Source organism: Neocloeon triangulifer, unplaced genomic scaffold (genome assembly GCF_031216515.1).
Source record: "Neocloeon triangulifer isolate White Clay Creek 2 clone unplaced genomic scaffold, ASM3121651v1 ptg000006l, whole genome shotgun sequence".
Taxonomy (NCBI): domain Eukaryota; kingdom Metazoa; phylum Arthropoda; class Insecta; order Ephemeroptera; family Baetidae; genus Neocloeon; species Neocloeon triangulifer.
This window is the reverse complement of record NW_026775549.1, coordinates 137192-156918: the sequence shown is the minus strand read 5'-3', so window position 1 is coordinate 156918 and position 19727 is coordinate 137192. Positions and strand designations below refer to the sequence as shown.

The 19727-nt window shown below is 35.5% G+C and overlaps 1 protein-coding gene across 3 annotated transcripts; it reads left to right on the top strand.

Moving 5' to 3' along the window:
• Window positions 1-5424: 5424 nt before the first annotated feature.
• On the top strand, window positions 5425-19198 carry LOC132194163 (protein drumstick). 3 transcript variants are annotated; one of them, XR_009441517.1, is made up of 4 exons: window positions 5426-5600; window positions 16551-17051; window positions 17635-17710; window positions 18229-19198. XR_009441517.1 is itself a non-coding variant. In XM_059615285.1 (3 exons), the coding sequence occupies exons 2-3, from the start codon at window positions 16825-16827 to the stop codon at window positions 18284-18286; spliced, it is 285 nt and encodes a 94-aa protein (XP_059471268.1). In that variant the 5' UTR covers window positions 5425-5600; window positions 16551-16824; the 3' UTR covers window positions 18287-19198. The 3 variants fall into 3 exon arrangements, 2 of the variants coding, with proteins under 2 accessions (XP_059471268.1, XP_059471269.1); XM_059615285.1 differs by lacking the exon at window positions 17635-17710 and having other exon boundaries at window positions 5425-5600; XM_059615286.1 differs by lacking the exon at window positions 17635-17710 and having other exon boundaries at window positions 5599-5738.
• Window positions 19199-19727: the final 529 nt, after the last annotated feature.

Below are 19727 nucleotides of genomic sequence, written 5' to 3'. Positions count from 1 at the left end.
TCTTTGTATTTGTAATGGGATATATATTTGAGAGAGTAGTGCGTGCGCTGTGTAACCCAAGTTGTGTGGCACACTCTCTGAAAAAACGATGCACTTCCGTCCTCTTGGCCTGTTGATTCAACCCTTCAAACAAAATGCACCTCAACATAAAATGTGCCATTTCCTCCGCACGAGGGAGTAAAAAGAAAGCAAAAAATCAACTTCCGTGGCCAAAAGAAAATTAACACAATAATGTGAAAAACCTCAAGGCTAGTCGGTCTGAAAATATGTTCATGATTTTTTTTATACAAATCAAAATTTATTTGCTTAAGCCGATAAGACTTGTATACGCGTGCTGTGATCTCCACATGTTATCTCTCCATTATTTCCGCCACTTCAGAAGATCGATTGCAGAGACAGGGTGTCACCTGTCTGTCGTCGTATACTCTCGAATTATCATAAGGTGGCGGTGAAAACAATGGCTTTGTTTCAGTCACGCCCAAGTTGGAAACAATACCCGCAGCCGACGAATTGTTATTAAGGCTCGCGCGTGAAACGAAATAAGCAGCCAAATAATCACCATAATTACATGTGAATAACGCACCGAATTTGAATTTACAATTTACCCTTAGGGATCAAACGTGCCAAATACATGTCAGCAAAATAATAATATTGGTATATGAAAACATTTTACTGAGGTAAAAAATATTTCAATTTTAGTTTTATTAATTAAATTTATAAGATGGAACTATTTTAAAAATAAAGAAAAAAATATTGGAAGGCTTAAACTAATACAAAATTTATTATAAAAAAAATGTATAATTATGTATTAAAAACATGATTTGTATGTGTCTTCTGATATAAAATTACAAGTTAAATATAGAATTTTACAATAATTTAAATCTTTTAAATAATAATATAAAAAAATAACAGTTTTTTTTATCCAAAATAACTGTTTTACTTGCTTCTATGATTTTTTTTAATTAATTTAATTATTTTGTAAACTTTAAACAAATTTAACGTGCAAAATACTTTGTATAGGCAATAACTTTTATCTTAATTTATTTAATATTAGATTGAAATAATTACTCTTTAATTTCAACAAAATTTTAAACCCATATTAAGGAGATCAGGATTTTTACTCAATATTTTCTACTCGTAAATCGAGAGAATTACTGGAGTTCATGCAATCGATCAGCTTCAGAGGCAAATAAAATAAAAAGTGAACGATACGTTACCATAATTAATTACTTTTAACTAAGGTGAATATTTTTATTTTTATTGTAGTTGTATATTTCATGTATGTTGTATATTTATACTTAAACAAGAATGAGCAGAACTAATTGTAAGTGCTTTTCTGTTCTTTCAGGGCGCCCATTTTTCTTATCTCACCTTTGTGCAAAACTGTCGAGTAGGCGGCTGTTTAGACGAAACGCAAATAAATAGTATTTGTATAGGCACTTGTCTTGGAGAGCAAGACTTTTCCCACACATACTAAGAATTTTTTTTCGTCTGGTGAACTTTGATCTTCAATTCTGGCCCATGTGAGTTGGTCAGGGTGTGTGTTTGTACGTTCAAGAATTACATAATATATTTATTTTTGCCAATTTTGCCTTTAGTTTTTGCGAGGCAAATTACTCTGGGCACTGGGAAAGAGCGGACTCGTCATACAGACGAGCGTTTTGCTTATTTCTCACAGGCGGCAGGCCTCTTCAATAATTTACCGCGCCGTGTCACGATAATTGAGCACTCGGCTTCGCAGCGCGTTAATGCGTCTTCTATGCAAATCACCGACCAAAATGATTGATACTTCTATCTTGTAATTACCTGCACGCATAGCAGTCGCCAGCCGTGCTACACAACTCTCCTCTGCTCGCCCTCTCCGACTTATAATACCAATTGGCAATCACACTTTTTGTCAAACGTAATTTACTGTTTCCTCTTCACGTGTGAAATGCGATGAGATGAGTTTTCACACAAACGGCACTTCTTGATCTACGTGAGCTGCATGTGATTAGAAATAAGTTAATGAAAGTGTTTCAAAAAGAGTCCATGCTTTTTTCCCTTTGTATTTTTGTCATGAACATCATATTTTTGTAGGTGAATTTCCAAATCTAGGATTGATTCATGATGATTTAATATGATTTAATTCAATTTAAATTGAACATTAAAATCAGAAAAAAACCTATATACTGTATTTTCCCTCTCTATGGAACAATAAGTGACTGGAAATAAAACCCCTTGAGGAGAAACCTATTTTCAATCAACTTTCATGAAACTATTAATACTCTTTTTTTAATGTTATAGCTCTTACAATATAAAATTCAGTTAGTTGTTTAATTTTTTATGATTTTCAGAAGTCGAAACTACTTCGGCAATTTTTTTATTTAGGTATAGTGCAAATTATTTGTTTTATACTTCAATCATAAATTTCTCTTCAGTTTTTTTTTCAACCAAAAAAGCGTATATTATTACAAATTTGGTCAATTTGAGCATTTTTATTTCAAGATTGCTGCAATAAAGTTCTTTAATTATTATAATTTTAAATTTATTTGATATTTTCCTTCTTTTGTTATTTAACGTAATAAATTTAGTAGTAATAACTAAAACTGAATTGCCACTGTGGAGCTGAATCTTTTCTTTTTGTAAGTTTTTTCCCCTCACTCGTTGTCACTGTACTGTTCAGGCGTCCGATTCTTTAAATTTGATTTTACAGAGGGAAATCTCTCTGGAGCGATTATTTTATGAATTGCCACTAGATTATAGCAACATATATAATCGACAATCTTCAATAAAAAAATATAATATGTATAATGGGCTTTGCAAATCTTCGACTTTATATTTTTATGACCGTTGTTTATACTTTCGTAATAAATCGCACTTAAGTGCAAACAGAATTCTTCCTTATTGATACCACGAAATTCATCAATCATACAGAAGTAAATTTTGACATCTTTCGCCGGCAGAGACCCAAAAGAGTCGTAAACTTTTGAACCCATGAATCATCCACCTCTTGGCGCTAATTATCATGTAAAAGGGTTGAAGCGGCGCGACCCTAACTACTTTTTAATTTTTACGAGGGGCAATTAATCTGCGGTCGAATCACATTCCGAACGGAAAGCGCCGGGCAAGCGAGCGAGTTCCATTCGGAGAAATAAAAAGAGGCAGAGCGCGCTGGGCGACTGCATTAATTTAATGTGCCGCAAAGGATGTTACAATCGAGAATAATATTTTTTTATCAAGGCATAGGGTGTGACTTGGTCTGGCCAATGGGCCGCTCGGAAGGAGGTAACCCTTTGGCTGGAATATTTTTTATATCGACCAGAATCAACGCCTACCTCCAAGTATAGCACGACTGCGGAGAGGGGGCCTTGGCCACGCTACTGTGCAGTTCCCACGACGGAGAAAAATTTCTCGACTCACTCACCGCTCCCAAAAGAATATTGTTCGGTAGACGCAACTGTTAAGAAATATTTTTCAGGACTGCCCACCAACAGCGAGCAGCCAGCCCCAGCCGGCCGAGAGATCTATGAGAAAGTTATTTTTCGTCGTCAGGTATCGTGACCTTAAATGGCTCAGCACCATTAATGCTCCAGTTGGTATCGCGAGCAGCCAGCCCGATTATTACAATATTATGTTTATTCAAACTAATAATTTGATGATGGATTGTATTTTGACATTAAGTCGGCCAACCGGCCCGCGAGCTTATCTTGTATCAATAAAAAGCACACTCTCAAATTTCAGCTCCTTATCTTCCGATCGCACAAAGAAAGCACATGAGGGATTTGAGTGCTAAATAATAAAAAAGTTTTGTTTTATTTAAAAGTTTTTATAAAACTTGTATTTTATTTTACAAATTAAATTAATTTTGAATCATAACAATATAAGATTTTTTTAAATTTGTTTTTCCAAAATAAAAAAGAACCCAGTTAAAAGAACTGAAAAAAAAAATACTGGGAAATTTGGAGTGAAATTGAGTAAGAAATAAAAAAATCAAAGACATAAAGTATTCAACTAATCAATGCTTTTAATCCAATTATCTAAGTAGAAATCTCTAATCTAGCTCTTAGTGATGGTTTGTCATCTTTTAATTCATATATTGTACCTAATATTCATAAAAATATATTGTTTTTATTTCTTTAATTTCCCCGCTTGATTGCAGTTGAACTTTTATACAAACATGTCTTCGCAAATGGTTCATAATTGAGTCATCACGTAAGTGCAGGGGTGCGATAAATGTTTAAACTGAGAAGTAATTATCCTAGCAGTAGTAAACGCGTGCAGGTCATCGGTATACACCTGCTAACTACTCATTTAAAGAAAAAAAAACTTTCCAACGTGCACGCAAGATGAAAATAATTTAAATGCAACGCCTATAAGTTTTTATTACTTTATAATGAACCGTGACGAGTCATAAAAATTGCACTCTCTTCTGAAAATTTACTTACAATTAGTGTGGAAGCTTTTGTGATCGAGAAATGTTACAACTTTTTAGTAGCATTGAATTAATAATTAAGTTTGATAAACCTGAACACAGTCATGGTGTATGTGCGCTAATTTGATTAGCATTAATATCATCCTTATGTTTATTTATATTAATTATTTTTTGCATAACTCAAAATAAACATATTAAATTTTAATAAAACGAGGAGGAAGAGGTTAGAAGTTGTATCGTTTTAATAATTTCAAGTTATGCAACCATGTGGGTGTATATGTGTTCTGGTTGCATAATAATGTTCTTTTCAGGGAACGGGATTTCGTTAAAAATTAATTTATTATTAAATCATTCTCAGTAATGAGTAAATATTTTTCATTACATCACATAATAAATCTTGATCTTGAGCCTTTTAGAAATTTAAAACATTTTCCTTAATGATTGGAACAAAATAAGTATAGGTTCAAAAATTGGCACCAAAAAAATAAGAAGCGACCGTTGCCTTTTGTCTCATGACACATATTGAAAAGCGGGGCTTTCTTTATCTCTTTCGCCTACGAGACTAACGGCAATAGAAAAACTGCTGCCTCCCTGAAACGCAAAAAACGGTGCTCATTTGGTGCCTCATCATTTCAACCAGCCAACGGCCAAGAGTCACGACTAGAGAAAAATTAAATTATTCATCATCATCAAGAGTGACGCACACTATTATAGCGGTGCTACCACCGGCGGGTCACAGGTCAGCCAGTGTAGAATTGCACTATTCCGCGCGTCTCCGACTAGAAAATCAAACGTGTAAGCATAAATCGCACATAAATATATTATTTGCTAGATATGTGTGTGGGTTCATATAATTATTTCTCCGAGTGAGTGAGATGCAGCCCGTTGGAAAGTACAAAAATGGAAAATGCGGGAGCCCTGACGGAGGTGGAGCCAAAGAATCGTAGGTGGGACGGAGACTGCTACCGCGAGAACCTTACCAGACTGCGAGAGGGGGGCTGTGGCTTCCTGACGGTAGGTAGGAGAGCGCTGGGGCCTCCTGGTGTTATTCATGGTCCTTGTCTGTCCTCCACCGCATCATCATCTTCGGCTACTACCCTCAGAAGCACCTCTGGCTACCGGGACTGCAGACCTGCTGCTTTTTTAGTCCTCCTGCAACTCTGCGCCAACACTACCGACCGCTAAGGTAATATTTCACACTGCTTTATTGCTTTTCGGCCGAGCTCCGGCCAAGTATTTTCGCTTTCTCTGCATGACTTTCGAGCATTTTCTGAGAATTTTCTCGACCGCCGACCAGCTGATTTCAGTGATTTCCCAGGACACGGTAAGATTTTGTCTCTGTCGACCAAATTTATTCAATGATTCTGCCACACTTTAATTCAAATGTATTTTACATTCTGAAAAAATTAATTAATATTTAATTGAACCATTTTTTCCGTTTCTTTAACCTTTGGAAAACGGTCCAGGCGGTCTCTCGTTATCTAGATGTTTACCCAGGGCAATAACTCGATTCGAAACGGCGGTTTCCGCACTTTAAAGAGCCGGCGCGGTCTTTTCCCCAACGATGAGTTTCTGTTTCAAGAGAAAATTAATGAACTTGTTTGCTTCTGTATAATATCGCGGCCGAAGCGACTCAAAGGTTCGGCGCGGCTATTTTGCTCTGAACACGAGTAACCCAATCCGTTTCCATTGACGATCCATCAGTCAAAAATACATAATCGAAAAGTATAATACCTTTTAAAATAGCCGCCTGCGTATTATATAGCCGCGCAATGGTCACTACCGTTGAGGTGTGGCAGAAACATTAATATTTTAACGCGGTAGGTATCTGCATTAGTTATTATTAGAGACGCTGGTCCAGCATAAAAAAGTGAGCAGCACCGCACGATGATGAGGTGTTTAAGAAAATCAAACGAAATTTAGCCGCCAATGCGCAGGGGGCCCTCTCTTCATTAACTCTCTTGGACTTAATTAAAAGTCATGTCACATTAATGGATGTTTAAACACGCGGCTCGGAGTTATAAGTCGCTAGCACGCAGTATCCGTGAAATTTCGAGCAATTAGCTTCTAGTAAGTGGCCAAGAGGCATTCAACGTGATAACAGTGAATGCATATTAAACTCATACACAAAACTATTAAGTAAGAAAGTTTAATATTGTATATAAAATTAAAAATTTTTATAATAATCCATATATGATTTACCTATTTTATAATGTTTTTATTTTTTATAGTATTATATATAGTATTACTTTAATTAATTCATTATTATATAACTTAAAATTTTAATGTATTAAGAAAAGAAACTTTGGCTTGGGCTTAATTTATTTAGAATTTAAAAAAATAAACTTTTAAATAAATTACTTATGATACATGAATATTATAAAATAATTTATGAATAGGTATATAATTTTCTCTTTTAAATTAAAATATTAAAAGCTATAAAATTAAAATATGATTTAGATTTAACCAAAATGAATAATGAAGCATTAAAACAGCTTTATATGATTACCATTATTTGCTTATTGCTCTCTAAAAAAATTAACGTTCTGTACAAAATAACAATGAAGTATATTGTGAAACAATTATATAAACGCGGTTTTCCCACGAGTTGGGTCTCAATATCAGATTATAAACTCCATTGTTTCCTGCAGTGACTAATAAGAATCATGAGCATATCGACCGAAATCTGAGCTCGCAGCATCCCGGATTAATCACACGCGTGATATCACTCGGTCTCTGCGGTGAGAGGTGAATAATCAAACACAACAGCTTGTTTCCTCATTTGGCGTAGGCGTCGCTCAAAATCCGAGTGAGAGATGCGATTACGGGAGAAAAGAGCACAGGGTCGCCGCCGCTTGCCATAAAACCCAAAAATAAAAGCATCACTTCTTCTTTTTCGTCATATCAGGAAACTTGTAAAACTCGTCACGTCGCCGAATGGGTGGTCCTTTCTAAATATTAAAAATGTAGCACGCACACAAACCGACGTGAAAGATAAGAAAAGCGCGTACATTAAAAAAAAAGATTAAAACACCCAGATTACGACGTCGCAGCTTTCGCAATTTATTTTTTCTGCGAAAGAGCACCGCACACGCTTTACGTGCGTTCTCCTCCATTAGGAAGGACGGCGCTACCGGTTAAATAGTGGGGACTACCGAACTACACACCTGGGGGAATCGCGGCTGCTACTTGTTGCTTTGATATCAAAAAGGCTACTGGTTCTCCGCGCCAGCCAATCCTTTCCTTCCAACCGCACTAATAGTAATAACGCGCTCGTCACGCAATCATCTCTTTTGTACCAATCACGCTCAACACAGGTAGCTTCTCTATATTTTTTCCCATTCCTATCACTCTCATCTAAATATGCGGCGTGGGTGTGTTTTGTTTGTGGCTCAGAGCGGTCCAATTAATTTCGTTTCGGGGAATAATTTTACCTTGAATTATTTATCGCTCTCCGAAGGCTGTTTGTAAGTTTGTAACACACGTAGGTGCTCCCGTTTTTATTTGGATCGGGAGCCGTTTGCCCAGCAGCGCTTTCCACTCGGAGAAACTCATTTCGTATTTAATACCTGGCTTAGGGATTAATAATGACTACTGGGCCGTGAAAATAATTACAGACACACCGTGCCCGCCGAGTTTCTCCTATTCATCTTTTCGCCAAGATGTAATAATGAAGTGTTAAAATTTGCTGAAAGGGATTTCACCTGATATTTGAAATAAAAATTAATTTTATGATTTGTGTCTGCATTTTGAAAATTCAACCAGTTTAAATAAAAAAACCGTTCATTGATCCGAAACTTTAAATTCTTTTATTTTAATTTAAATTTATAAAAAAAATAAATAAATTGGTCTCGTCGCTAGTTATGCAACCTGCTTGTCGCAGGTGGTTGCACGTGTTGCATAATGCTCATTTTCTTGTACATTTGAAATGCAAGACATCCATTTAATTTAAATTTGATCTGCGGTAATTAAACTGCCAGCAAGGCTTTCCTTGATGGATAACTCGGATATTTCACATTTATTTTATTGCCGCTTTTAGAGAAATACCGAGTGCATTAAATCAGCAGACAAATTGTTTTGTCTGCGCGCGCGATATTAATTTGCTTCAGACAGATAAAAGGGACGTGCGCCGAGATTTATATATTTATCTGTCCTCTCTTGGTATACAGAAAATGCATCTCAATCTCGTGTGGGTCGAGCACTAGACCACTCTTATTTTCTTATCTCGCCACGTGTCAAGCCAGAGAGGTAAATTATTAAACGTTCTTTCTTCTACAAAACCTTTTCGCCAGTCGCTCTCTTTCTCTAATCCCTGAAAAAAGCGGTGGAATGCCAAGGACAAAACGCAGTAGCCTACACTGTCATAACTAAAGAGCGGCAGCATCTTAGCAGATTATCGCGTTTCTCACAATTTGTCATTTAACAGATACGCCGCGCCAGATTATGACTCGAGATTATGTGTACGTGCGAAATGTGCGTTTATTCTCAAGCGCGCACGTTGTGATATTATGTATATTTAGGTAGCCGCTCTCTCGCATGCGGTGGGAGTAAATATTTTTTATGCGCGCCGAGTTGGACGAGCAGCAGAAAGCTGTGCTGCTGTGACATATGTAATCCTCTTACGGTAAATATCTTGATGTGTTCATAATGCGGCTGCCGTAAATTGATACTCGACTTGTGGCCCTTGCACGCAACTTTCGCGCCCGGCTCGCTTTTTCGGCATACTTAAGAGGCTGCGCCGGTGAAAATTTTGCATTTTTTTATGAGCTTTCAATTGGGTCAGAATTTATTCAAAAATTAAGTTTAATAATATATAATATTTCTGTATACTCATATAAAATATTTTGAGACACATGTTACAAAAATTATAATTTCCTAATTTGGTAAAAATGACGATTAATTTAATTAACTTTAATTTTATTGAATGTCAATTATAATCCCATTTTCATTCTTTAAGAACTCTCATTTTATATGCATAACCAAATAATTAGTGATGTTTATCAATGTTTATATAATCTAATTATATACTATTATTTTAATGAATTAACACATAGAAATATTTATATATTATTGCAGTTACGCCTCTAGGTGAAGTTTCTTATATTTTATGAAGTTACTTATGGTACATATATTCATTTCAAAATAAAATCAGTTACGTTGAAGATTTGGATTAAAATTTTTAAGAATAGAATTTTTTTAAACCTCATATTGTTTGTTGGTGGATTTCCCATGATCATTAAATCAATGGGAATCCATGACCGAACAAATCAGAACATTCCAGCAGGTTATTTATCTATTCCCAATGCTCGCGGGCACCGAAAGTAACCCTTTGATTCTCGCCCCTTCGCCTTTTTGTGTATTTGAGCTGCACGTATCAATTAAAATCCAAAGGGCATAGAGCACAAAGTTAACCTCGTTTCCCGTGAGAGAACCCGCCGCGCCGACGAGAGATGTGGGTGTGGATCATTACGAGATTTGTTGCCTATTTTGTTATCCCGTAGCTATTATTTCAATAAACTCTTTTTGTATATACGCTGGGAAAAGAAGGCAGGTAGGTGGTAGTTAGGTGCCTTACCGTATAGGAAGCATGTGGATTGCCCAAGGCCCGTTGCCGCCTACATCACAGCCCGCAATAAAACAACGTCCTCTTTTATGCCCGTGTCAGGCCGCGGGCCAAATTTCAACTTAACTGCTTTATTTCAACGGCAGTCCTCTTTTTTTACGACTGAGACGATTTTTTGTGCGCGCGGTTGCCGAAATTTCCGCGCTCATTAATTGTCCCTGGTTTTATTTCGGCCCTAATTCGCTTCCTGGTGCAAAAAAGCAATAAAATTAGTGATCGATTGGAACGCACACTCTAAAGTGAACATAAATAATGGCTTTTAAATTTTGCAACACACTGCAGTGACTCATCTGTGATTCATCTTTTAACATTCCTGCGCAGATACTGGGTATAATTGCAATATTTATTGTAATTATTTTTAAAGGAAACAATTTTAATTGTTTTACTTTACTGCCGCTAACAAATTTATGATTAGAGCACCTGTAATTTAACGATATCTTGTATCTGTCTCTTTCTGCTTAGTTAATTATTTTCCCGTTAGATCTATAAACAATAAAAAATATTTGTACAATATTTGTTAGTGTAAGAAATGGGAAGTTTTAATTTCTGATTGCGTAAAACTTAATATTATTTTTTATAAGAAAAATATAAAAGTGTTTCTTAATAGAAAAGTAATAAAAATCCGAAATTTAAAAAATAAGCTTCATAAATATAGGATATTAACACTTTTTATTATTTTTTTTTGTTAATATTGAAGAAATATTTTAATTTTTATTTAGCATTCATGATAATGCTTACAGTTTGGGGACAAGACGATAAGACTAAAGCTTAACATAAAAAAAGGACGATGAAGACAAGATATAGCAATTTTATATGATCATATTGTTACTAAAATAAGTAAGCCACTAACGGTTAATAGGAGTTAAAGGTATCCCTATCGTCACTAACAGATATGTTGAATTGAAACAAAGACATTTTTAAATTTTGAAATCCCCATCATGTTGATGCAGTTCATTTCTCCTAAATTGATCCCATTAATATTATCTTGTGTCATTGGAAATTGAAACCTTAAACCTATGCACTGTATGATAAGAAAATAATTTAAAATTAATTAAAAGGTCATTAATGAAATCCATATATATTAAATTAAACTTTGTTCCATAGTATTTGTATAGAATACATATTAAATAATTTTGAAATGTTATCCTTTTAAACAATGAATAAAAAATTAGCAAGCAATTTTCAAATGTAATAATAATCTCCACTAATAACAATTCAACTCAATGCAACTGATATGTACACTGTATTGTGCAGATTGGCACAATTCACCTGGGACGCGAATTGAACTTGATCCCAATCATAATTTTCAAACTTTATTCAGTTGCTTGCTGATGGCAAAACGCGCGGTCTCATAACGTAAAATATGGAGGATCGAATTTCGAGACATGAAAATTCCCTCAACAAAACGTTTCAGCAGTCGCGGCTGCTAGAGAGGAATTTGAATATACACGCCGTCCGTTTATAAATATACAAATGGTCATATTTCCAAGTTGCTCAGCACCGGTGTTGTCTTGAAAGAAACCTGATGCAATAATGATTCATCCCACGATTGGGCCCAGGCCGTATTTTACATTATTATTTTATACTCACGTCCTCTCTCTCTCTCATATACACACGCTTAGTTGTTATTAATTTCCAGATTGGGCACCATCAAAACGCTGTAAAACGCATCATTTCTTTGAGAAAAAATTGTCCACCTCCGAATGGAAAAAAAATTATCACTGGCGCTCAGCGCAGAGTCGTTTTTGGAATTTTATTGCCTCTGCCTGGGAATAAAAAGTAGTTTTATGTTTGACTTCTTCAGCAGCAGGTCCGCCTGCCTCATCAGAGTGCCGGCTCATTTTTTGATGACCTAAAATATTATATTGTGACGAAGAGATGCGCGCGGCAACCGTTGAATACATTATGAAAATCCACTGCGAGGTAGCGCGCTCGGTGACTATTTCTTCCAAAGCGACCCCTCACTGCGTCCGGCTACCTCTTCTCCTTTAATTAAATATTCTTTATTATCAACAGAATGGAATTTTATTATTATTTATACTACACTTGTTGCCAGGTTGTATTTTAAATTGAAATAAACGACCGCCGCCGTGAACGTTTCGCTGCTGCTGTTGAAATTTCCAACAAGGACACAGAGGCAGAGATGAGAACATTAAAAAGAGACTGAGCATGGGAAGATCGGGAAGGCCCGGATACATTTTTTTAATTCTAAAAAATTAAAACAATCGAGGTTTATATGTTAGGAAAATTATAGAGATTTACCCTAACAATTAGATCACATTTTGCTGAAAAATTCAATCCATTTTTCCCCAGCCAAAAGTAGATCAATAAAGAAAAATGATAAAATCACGCAGATTTCAAATTTAAAACTTAAAAAATTAGTTGAATAATAATTTATACACCAAATTTGGAATTTTTTAAATTTCAATTACTATGATTTTGACTGTTAGGTACATGATGGTGTTTGTTACTGTAAACAGTATTTAATATTTATTCTTATTTCTGCCGCAATTAGATTAAAAATTCCACTCTCTATAACACCACCGATACACGTTTTCGGCATCGTTTGAATTGTTTTTTTTTTTTATTAATTAAAGAACCGCGGAATTTCAAGACGCGAGGGATAGAAGATAGAAGGAAAGAATAAAAAATAAAACGCAGGCGCCGCATCAAATTTTACAGCCTCCCGCGCCGCCGAAAAAGAGTTTTCTTCGAAGCAACGCACGAAACTGAAAAAAAAAATGCAGAGGCACTGCCGCTGTAATCAAATATATCACCTTAAGAGTTGAAAAAATGACGCGAGGGGCCGAGCAGGTATAAAGTTAATTGACGCCGCTCTCTATACCAGTAGTAGGTTGCGCAGGCCGACAGATATACATTTCACATATTTTTCTACGGGGTAGCTACTTCATAGAAGAGCGCGGCCCTCCATGTATACCTGAACGCTTGTATCCTATGATTATGATTCAGACCCTCATCAACCGCTATTTAACTTGAACATGTCATCTCGCGAAAATATTTCCTCACCTGAGTGGAACACTACCGATCTTTTTCCCAGGCCAGCTAGGGCTGTTTGTGGAGAAAAAGATCCTCCTTCTCATCTCAAGAGGGAACTATCATTAACGGTGACGGGCCAATTTTTTTACTTCTCTTGCCGGCTATTAATAATAATTGCAAAAATGCAGCAGTCGGCTCCTTTTTTCGGATATTATCCGTGTTTTTCTTGTGCCACTCAGTCGATTTGTTTCCCTCGTGTTTTCCTTTCATTCCGTTGTTTGCAGGACTCCTTGTGCTTCTGGTCAAGGAAAAACAAATGAAATATGACCGATGCAAGATTAATGGTTTTTTTTTTTTCACTATTTCTAACCAACAAACATTACCAAGGATTTTTCTTTTGGGTTGATCATTAGGAAAAAAAATATTTATTTTAACTCAAACAAAGAGGCTACAATTTTGGGAGATAAATAATTGAGTTTATTTGTGTATTGCACTGATAGCAAATAACGGCAATGATGTTAATTGATACTGTACACGCTTAAATTTAAATTATCACCTATTTTTATTTTATATTCCTGCAAAGCATTATTAAATTGTAAGTTGTAATATTCATAAATAGATAATATACTATGTTTAGTTGTAAAAATTAAGGGTTAAGGATTTAAGTGATAAAAATGAACCTTACTTGTAGAAAGATTTATATAATTATTTATGACTAATTTAATACACTATTGTTCCTTTTTATAACTTTTGAAAATATATCAAATTTTCAAAAGTGATCAATATTATTTTTTAATAAAAAAATATTTTGACATAAAATTGGTAGTTTTTAAATTTAAATTGAAAATAGAAAAAAATAAACTATATTTAAAGTAAGTAAAACAAAGAATGTTTATTGGGTTTGAAATAAAGGCATCTTCTATTGAGGTATATTATTATCAGTCTCCACGGGACAACAATAAAACAATTATGTTGAAAGCAATGCTATCCTGGGAGGACCAAGTTCCACCTTTATTAAATAATAATTTTTAGTTCCATGCAAATTTAACAACATTTCTTGCTCTCAATCGTCATCTCATGATTGAAAAATAAATTGTAATTTTTATTTTTGCATTTCAATTAAGCATCCATAATGCAAGGTTGAACTCGTTCATAAATCTAACAGAGAAAAACGGTCAATTACGTCGCGTGAGATTTTTCCACAAAAAGCAACAACTTTTCAAACAGTTTGTCACCTTCCACTAATCACGCACTCATCTGAGAGCTAATAACGATTTCGTATGCATTACAAGGTAAAGAGTTAATCTGCTGTGAAAATAGTTCACCGCACAGTATGTTAATAAATCCCCAGTAGAGAGAGATGCACACTTCTACATATATACATAGATTTATAAATGCGCGGATAATAAGCCGCCGCCGCCGCTCGATGGCACATTTGAAACCTTGAAAGTCGACATTCTTGTGCGCCATGCATGCACGAAGCCTCCTCGTAATTCAAACACCTCATCACCATTTAGCAACACACAGCCTCTTTTCTTTATTCCCCTTAACACACACACACGTACGTACATTATAAAGAGTTGATATTATATGGTCATTTGCATGCACCACTCGACCGGCATAATTATCGATGCCGGTGTTCGGTTTCATTGACGTAAATTATAATCAATAAAACGCAATCCAAAGCAAATAACGAAATAAATTATGAATGGTGTTGAGCAACTTGTGCGCGCACACAGTCGTTAATGTGCGGGTAATTGAATATTCACCTGATGGTAATGCCGCACACATTGTGTGGGTCGCAATATTGCCAATTTGTGAAATTGCCTGTCGATTATAGCGGGTGTCATTTATAAAATAAACGAAGCTATTAAATTGTTTATTGATACACATGCAGTAAATAATTGCATGTGATTGAACAAAAGAGTTTTATTTTCATCTAATCTTAGACATGTAATGAAAAAATAGCGTTTGGTAGTTATTAAACTGAGTTGTGATAAAAAAAACTAAAAAGAATTAATCAATCATTTGTTGTCTCACACTATAATTGTCCTAATCGTTACAACAAATTAACATTCAAGAAATCAGTTGTTGAGCATTAAGGAAACAATGAAAGTCATATTTCTGGAAAAATTGATATTAGTGATCAAGAGTGTATCTTTATTTTAATTATGGTTAAAAAAATACCGCATTTCTTGTAAAAGAAATTGAATATTACAATAAATTTAGTTGATTGTGTGGCAATGGAACTAAATTTAATTTTTAATGTGAAAATTATTGATAAATAATATGATAAATTAATTTATATTATTTTAAAGTTCAAAGTACTAGAATAAAAATTATTATTATTTATATTATATGTATTTACAATTACTTATTATTATAAAATAGCGTAACCTGTCAATTAAAAGGTTGAGATTTCTTTAATGGATTTCATCAACCTCTTGAAACAAGAGAAAAAAATATTATTAATATAAACGGTGTATTCAAAAAAGACACCAGACAAATTTTTATTTGCAAATTGTGTTTATTAATGTACCACCGGGCATTTTCTGCTCAAATACATACATCATCCATACATTCAATATTATATATTACATTGATTTTTACCTAAAACTATCTCCAGAAAGCCCTTTGTTGAAATTTATTCTGCAAATTCATAATTTCTTTCCCTATAACATGAGATTAAATAGCTTACTGGGAATAGTTTTATTTTAATATTATTTACACTTTGCGTGTCCTGTATTGCACGCTGCTTTATTTTTCGTCACCATGGTGGTCGATTTCATTTGCATAAAAGCGGTGGACGTTGTATCTTGTGGCGGTTCACTTATATTATGAAAGGTCGGCGTGCAAAATCAATGCATCTTTCTCGGCAATAATGAGAAGCCATTGAATGTGCTCAGTAGAGAGGAAATAATTTGGCACAACAACAACCGGCTGCGAGATGAAGCAAAGAGTAGGCCGCGATGACACTATTTATGATTCACTGTTCTTCACTAAGTTCGGCTCGTTTTATTATTGTAAGCTAGAGATTTGCGAAAGGTGAACATGGCGTAGAAAAAAGTGGGTGCTGCTGATCTCTCTTTTTTGTTGCGATGCCGCCCAATCGAGACGAAAAAGATTACACGGCGCGCGTGACGTGGAATTTTGCCAAATATTTGTACATGCTAACAATGTTAATATAAAAATAGCAGAAATTCGTGAGGGGCGCATATTTTTAGTTGGATTTAATGCAATTACAATTATGAATTTAAAAAAAGCATCAATTATTTCAATGGGATATTTAAATTTTTAATAATTTGATTTTTTTATTAAAGGGTCTGAAAGTTAAAAAATAACGTGGATATAAACACCAGATAGGCCCTTTAATAATTATAAAAATTTCATCATTTATTCATTTATAATAATCATTAATTTATTAAATACTTTAATAGGATTAATTTGGGGCAAAATTATACAGATTTCTCTTATTTTATTCTTCTTCTGAAAAAAGCAAATTTCCTTTTGTTTCAGGTTGTGAATTTTGCGAGTGTTGCCGATCAACAATGAACTCCTGTAGCGAGAGAACATTTCAGTGGAAAATCTGAGCGGAAAATCGAAAAACTGTCAGCGTCCTTTGGCTGGGTTCTTTCACCTCGCGTTCCAGATCCCACTGTCCTCGTGGCGGCCCTAAAAAGCAACCGTGCTTGCTGCTTGCCAAATTCCAAATTTCGTCCGTCCGGTCGTCTCGTCGATTCGTTGATTTTTGTTTTCTTCCTGGCGCCCCCGAGCAACCCCAATCGTCCCAATGTTTGCGATTATGCCAATAGAAGCTGAGGATCGGAACTCCAATCGTTCCGAATTCCGACGCAAGATGAGGGCCAAGTGCGAGTTTGTCTGCAAGTACTGCCAGCGCCGCTTCACCAAGCCCTACAACCTGATGATCCACGAGCGGAGTCACAAGGATGACGTCACGTTCACCTGTGAGACCTGCGGAAAGTCCTTCAAGAGGCAGGATTACCTTAAGCAACACAGGTAAGCCGCGCGTTTCCTGGTCCTGTTTTCACTTCCAACCTTGTGATGAATTTTATTTTTAATTTTCAATCAATGTTTTATTTTCCAATAGTTTATTTTTTTAAATTGGATGATCTGGGTTTAAATTTTCCTGTAAATATTTATATCGTTTATTCTCCTGTTTGTTTCTAAAACTTTCTTTTTAATCCTTTTAACCAAAATTATTCTCTCATTAGGGTTGAGGAACGCATGAAAATTTTCCTCTTGTACGACTCGAACCAGGCTGAATGTCTTTTGTACATAATAATATTGATTCGAAAATAATCGGCACGTGTTTCTCAACCCCAATGATGGAACTGCAGCCAAAATAAATAAAATAAATTTTTATATTTAAATATTAAAAAAAAACGTGCCGCATGCACCCTTGAATTTTGATCAGCAAAATTTTAGATTTTTGACCTGTACAATTTCTGCCAGTGTGTTTCTGGAGACCTCGTAAAGAAGATACATGAGAAAAACAGTTTTTGAGTAGAAAACAAAAGAACATAATTTTCTCGATCACAGTATGACTAACAACGTCGCGGCGTGTGATCGTGTGTTTTAGATGTGGGATGATGCGGTGAGCTGCAGGGCAAGCGCCGGCTATAAGCTCGTAGCATAGCTCCCAACACTCACTAACAGTAAGGTCGCGGTTTCTCTATATCTCTTTGTTCCTCTTGACGCGTTCAAGGCCCATTATTTTTGCCAACCAAACGACAGCCTGATTATGGAAAAATGATAGACACGTGCAAAATCACCCAACTGGTTTCGGACCTTGATTGAGCAAAAAATAAATAATAAAAAAATTTGTACAGCGTATTTTATATATATATATTGTATAATCATTCTTCCATGGTGAACTGAGGCTCTACCTTTCGGACTTGCATGAATTCAAAGTTTTACATTTATTCAGCTCGAAATTTGTCGAACCGGATTTTTCTAACTTCAAAAAATCCGCTCGGCAAATTTCCGGCTTTTTGCAAAAGAAATTCCAAATAAGAATTTATAAAGTCAATGCACTTGGATGCAAAAGTTGTGCCAAGGATAAACCCACCTAGTCATTGAACTGCTGCATGCATAATTAATAAACACACAAGTGGATCGGCATTTTATGATTGTGCGGCGGATGATGATCTGATGTGACTGTTTCTGCTCGCAGGTCTGGCCATTACCCCAACAACCCCTGCTACAACGGATACGACCGCTATGTATACTGATCAACAGCCTATATCCCACGCACCCATGCCGCATATATTAATTAAGTGCCGCCTCGCTGGCTGCACCGATGAAAATACGTACACTCGCTACTCATTTGCATTTTAGTTTCGACAAGCGAGTGACACTTCCACAGCTCCCAGCAACTTCAATTATTGACAACGGACAGAAACCCTTCAAGATAATAAACACCGTATAACCGTATTACTTGGACGTTTCAACATACTCCATATTTTATATAATTTATAGCTGATTAGTCAACTCTCTTGCTTTAATTATTTTTTAATAAATATACGATCAATATTTATATACATCCGTACACGCATTCCCTCGATTGATTTAATATAATTAACACGCAGGCTTTTGTTTTGAGAGATTTTATGTTCTTGTAGAATGTGAAAATAAGTTTGTTCCTGATGGTCAGTGCGTTGGAGATTCTCGAGCTACACCGCGAGCGATTTGAGTTTTTAGACTTTTTTTGTTTGTATTAATTTAAAAAGCGATATATGTATCCCTATATTCCATTCATCTCCTCGCAGATATTATCTAATCCTCTTAGTCTTTGAGATGTTCTTTTGATATAAGTTTATATGCACCTGTAAATATCCAGTCTTTAAAAAAAAATAGAGAAATAATAGGAGCTACTCACTTAGTGCTTTACCGGAGTTCATTAACCCACCCTTTTCTTTTTTGCTATTCTTTGTCTAGATTTATTTAATTCCTGTTAATTTGTAGAGACTTAGCTGATAGTCAGTGATTAATATTATATGCTTGTACGAGACGCCTCTATTACACCTGTCTGCTTCGAAAGAAATAAAGAAAGGCTATATCGACACGATGATTTTCCTCTTTGTATAACTTATACATATAAAAGATAAATAAAAATTATACGTATATTCACCTACAAAAAATTAGAGACAAGCTGCTGCTCGGCGTTTCCTTTCTCGAGAACCCCCAGATCGTAGCCAATTTGGCGTAGAGTGAAAGACACATGCCATGACCTACCACCAAAAGAATATTTAACCCCTGGCCGTGCGCCGCTTGATTGAGTGGATCCTTATTGGAAAAAAGAGGCAAGTCACCTTTCATTCCGCGCCTGACGTCACTGATATTGGAATTTCTCGGGCTGTATCAATCTCTTTCCGAAGGAGAAGAAGAATAAATTCCTCTCTCCTAGAAATATTATAAACTATTATCGGCTCGGATTGAATGGCGCGCGAGGGGACCATTTAATTTGTAGAGAGATACAAGTGTCAAAGGCGAGAGACTCTGGTAAGGGTCACTCAGGTTATGTTAGACAACGCCCTTTTGTGGCTCGCCAGGAAAACGAGTAAAGACACAAGGCAGCAAAATTATTATATTGTGAGAGTGCGCGCCGCCGTGGCCGCGGCCAAGTTTTTACAACGAGTTTTTGTAGTGATATACGACCGCACATTGCCGATA

Excerpts from the sequence above, each read along its gene's own strand:
- LOC132194163 (XM_059615285.1), top strand. The coding sequence starts at position 16,825 with ATGTTTGCGATTATGCCAATAGAAGCTGAGGATCGGAACTCCAATCGT. Across the intron at positions 17,052-18,228 it reads GATTACCTTAAGCAACACAG|GTCTGGCCATTACCCCAACA; the intron begins GTAAGCCGCGCG and ends TTCTGCTCGCAG.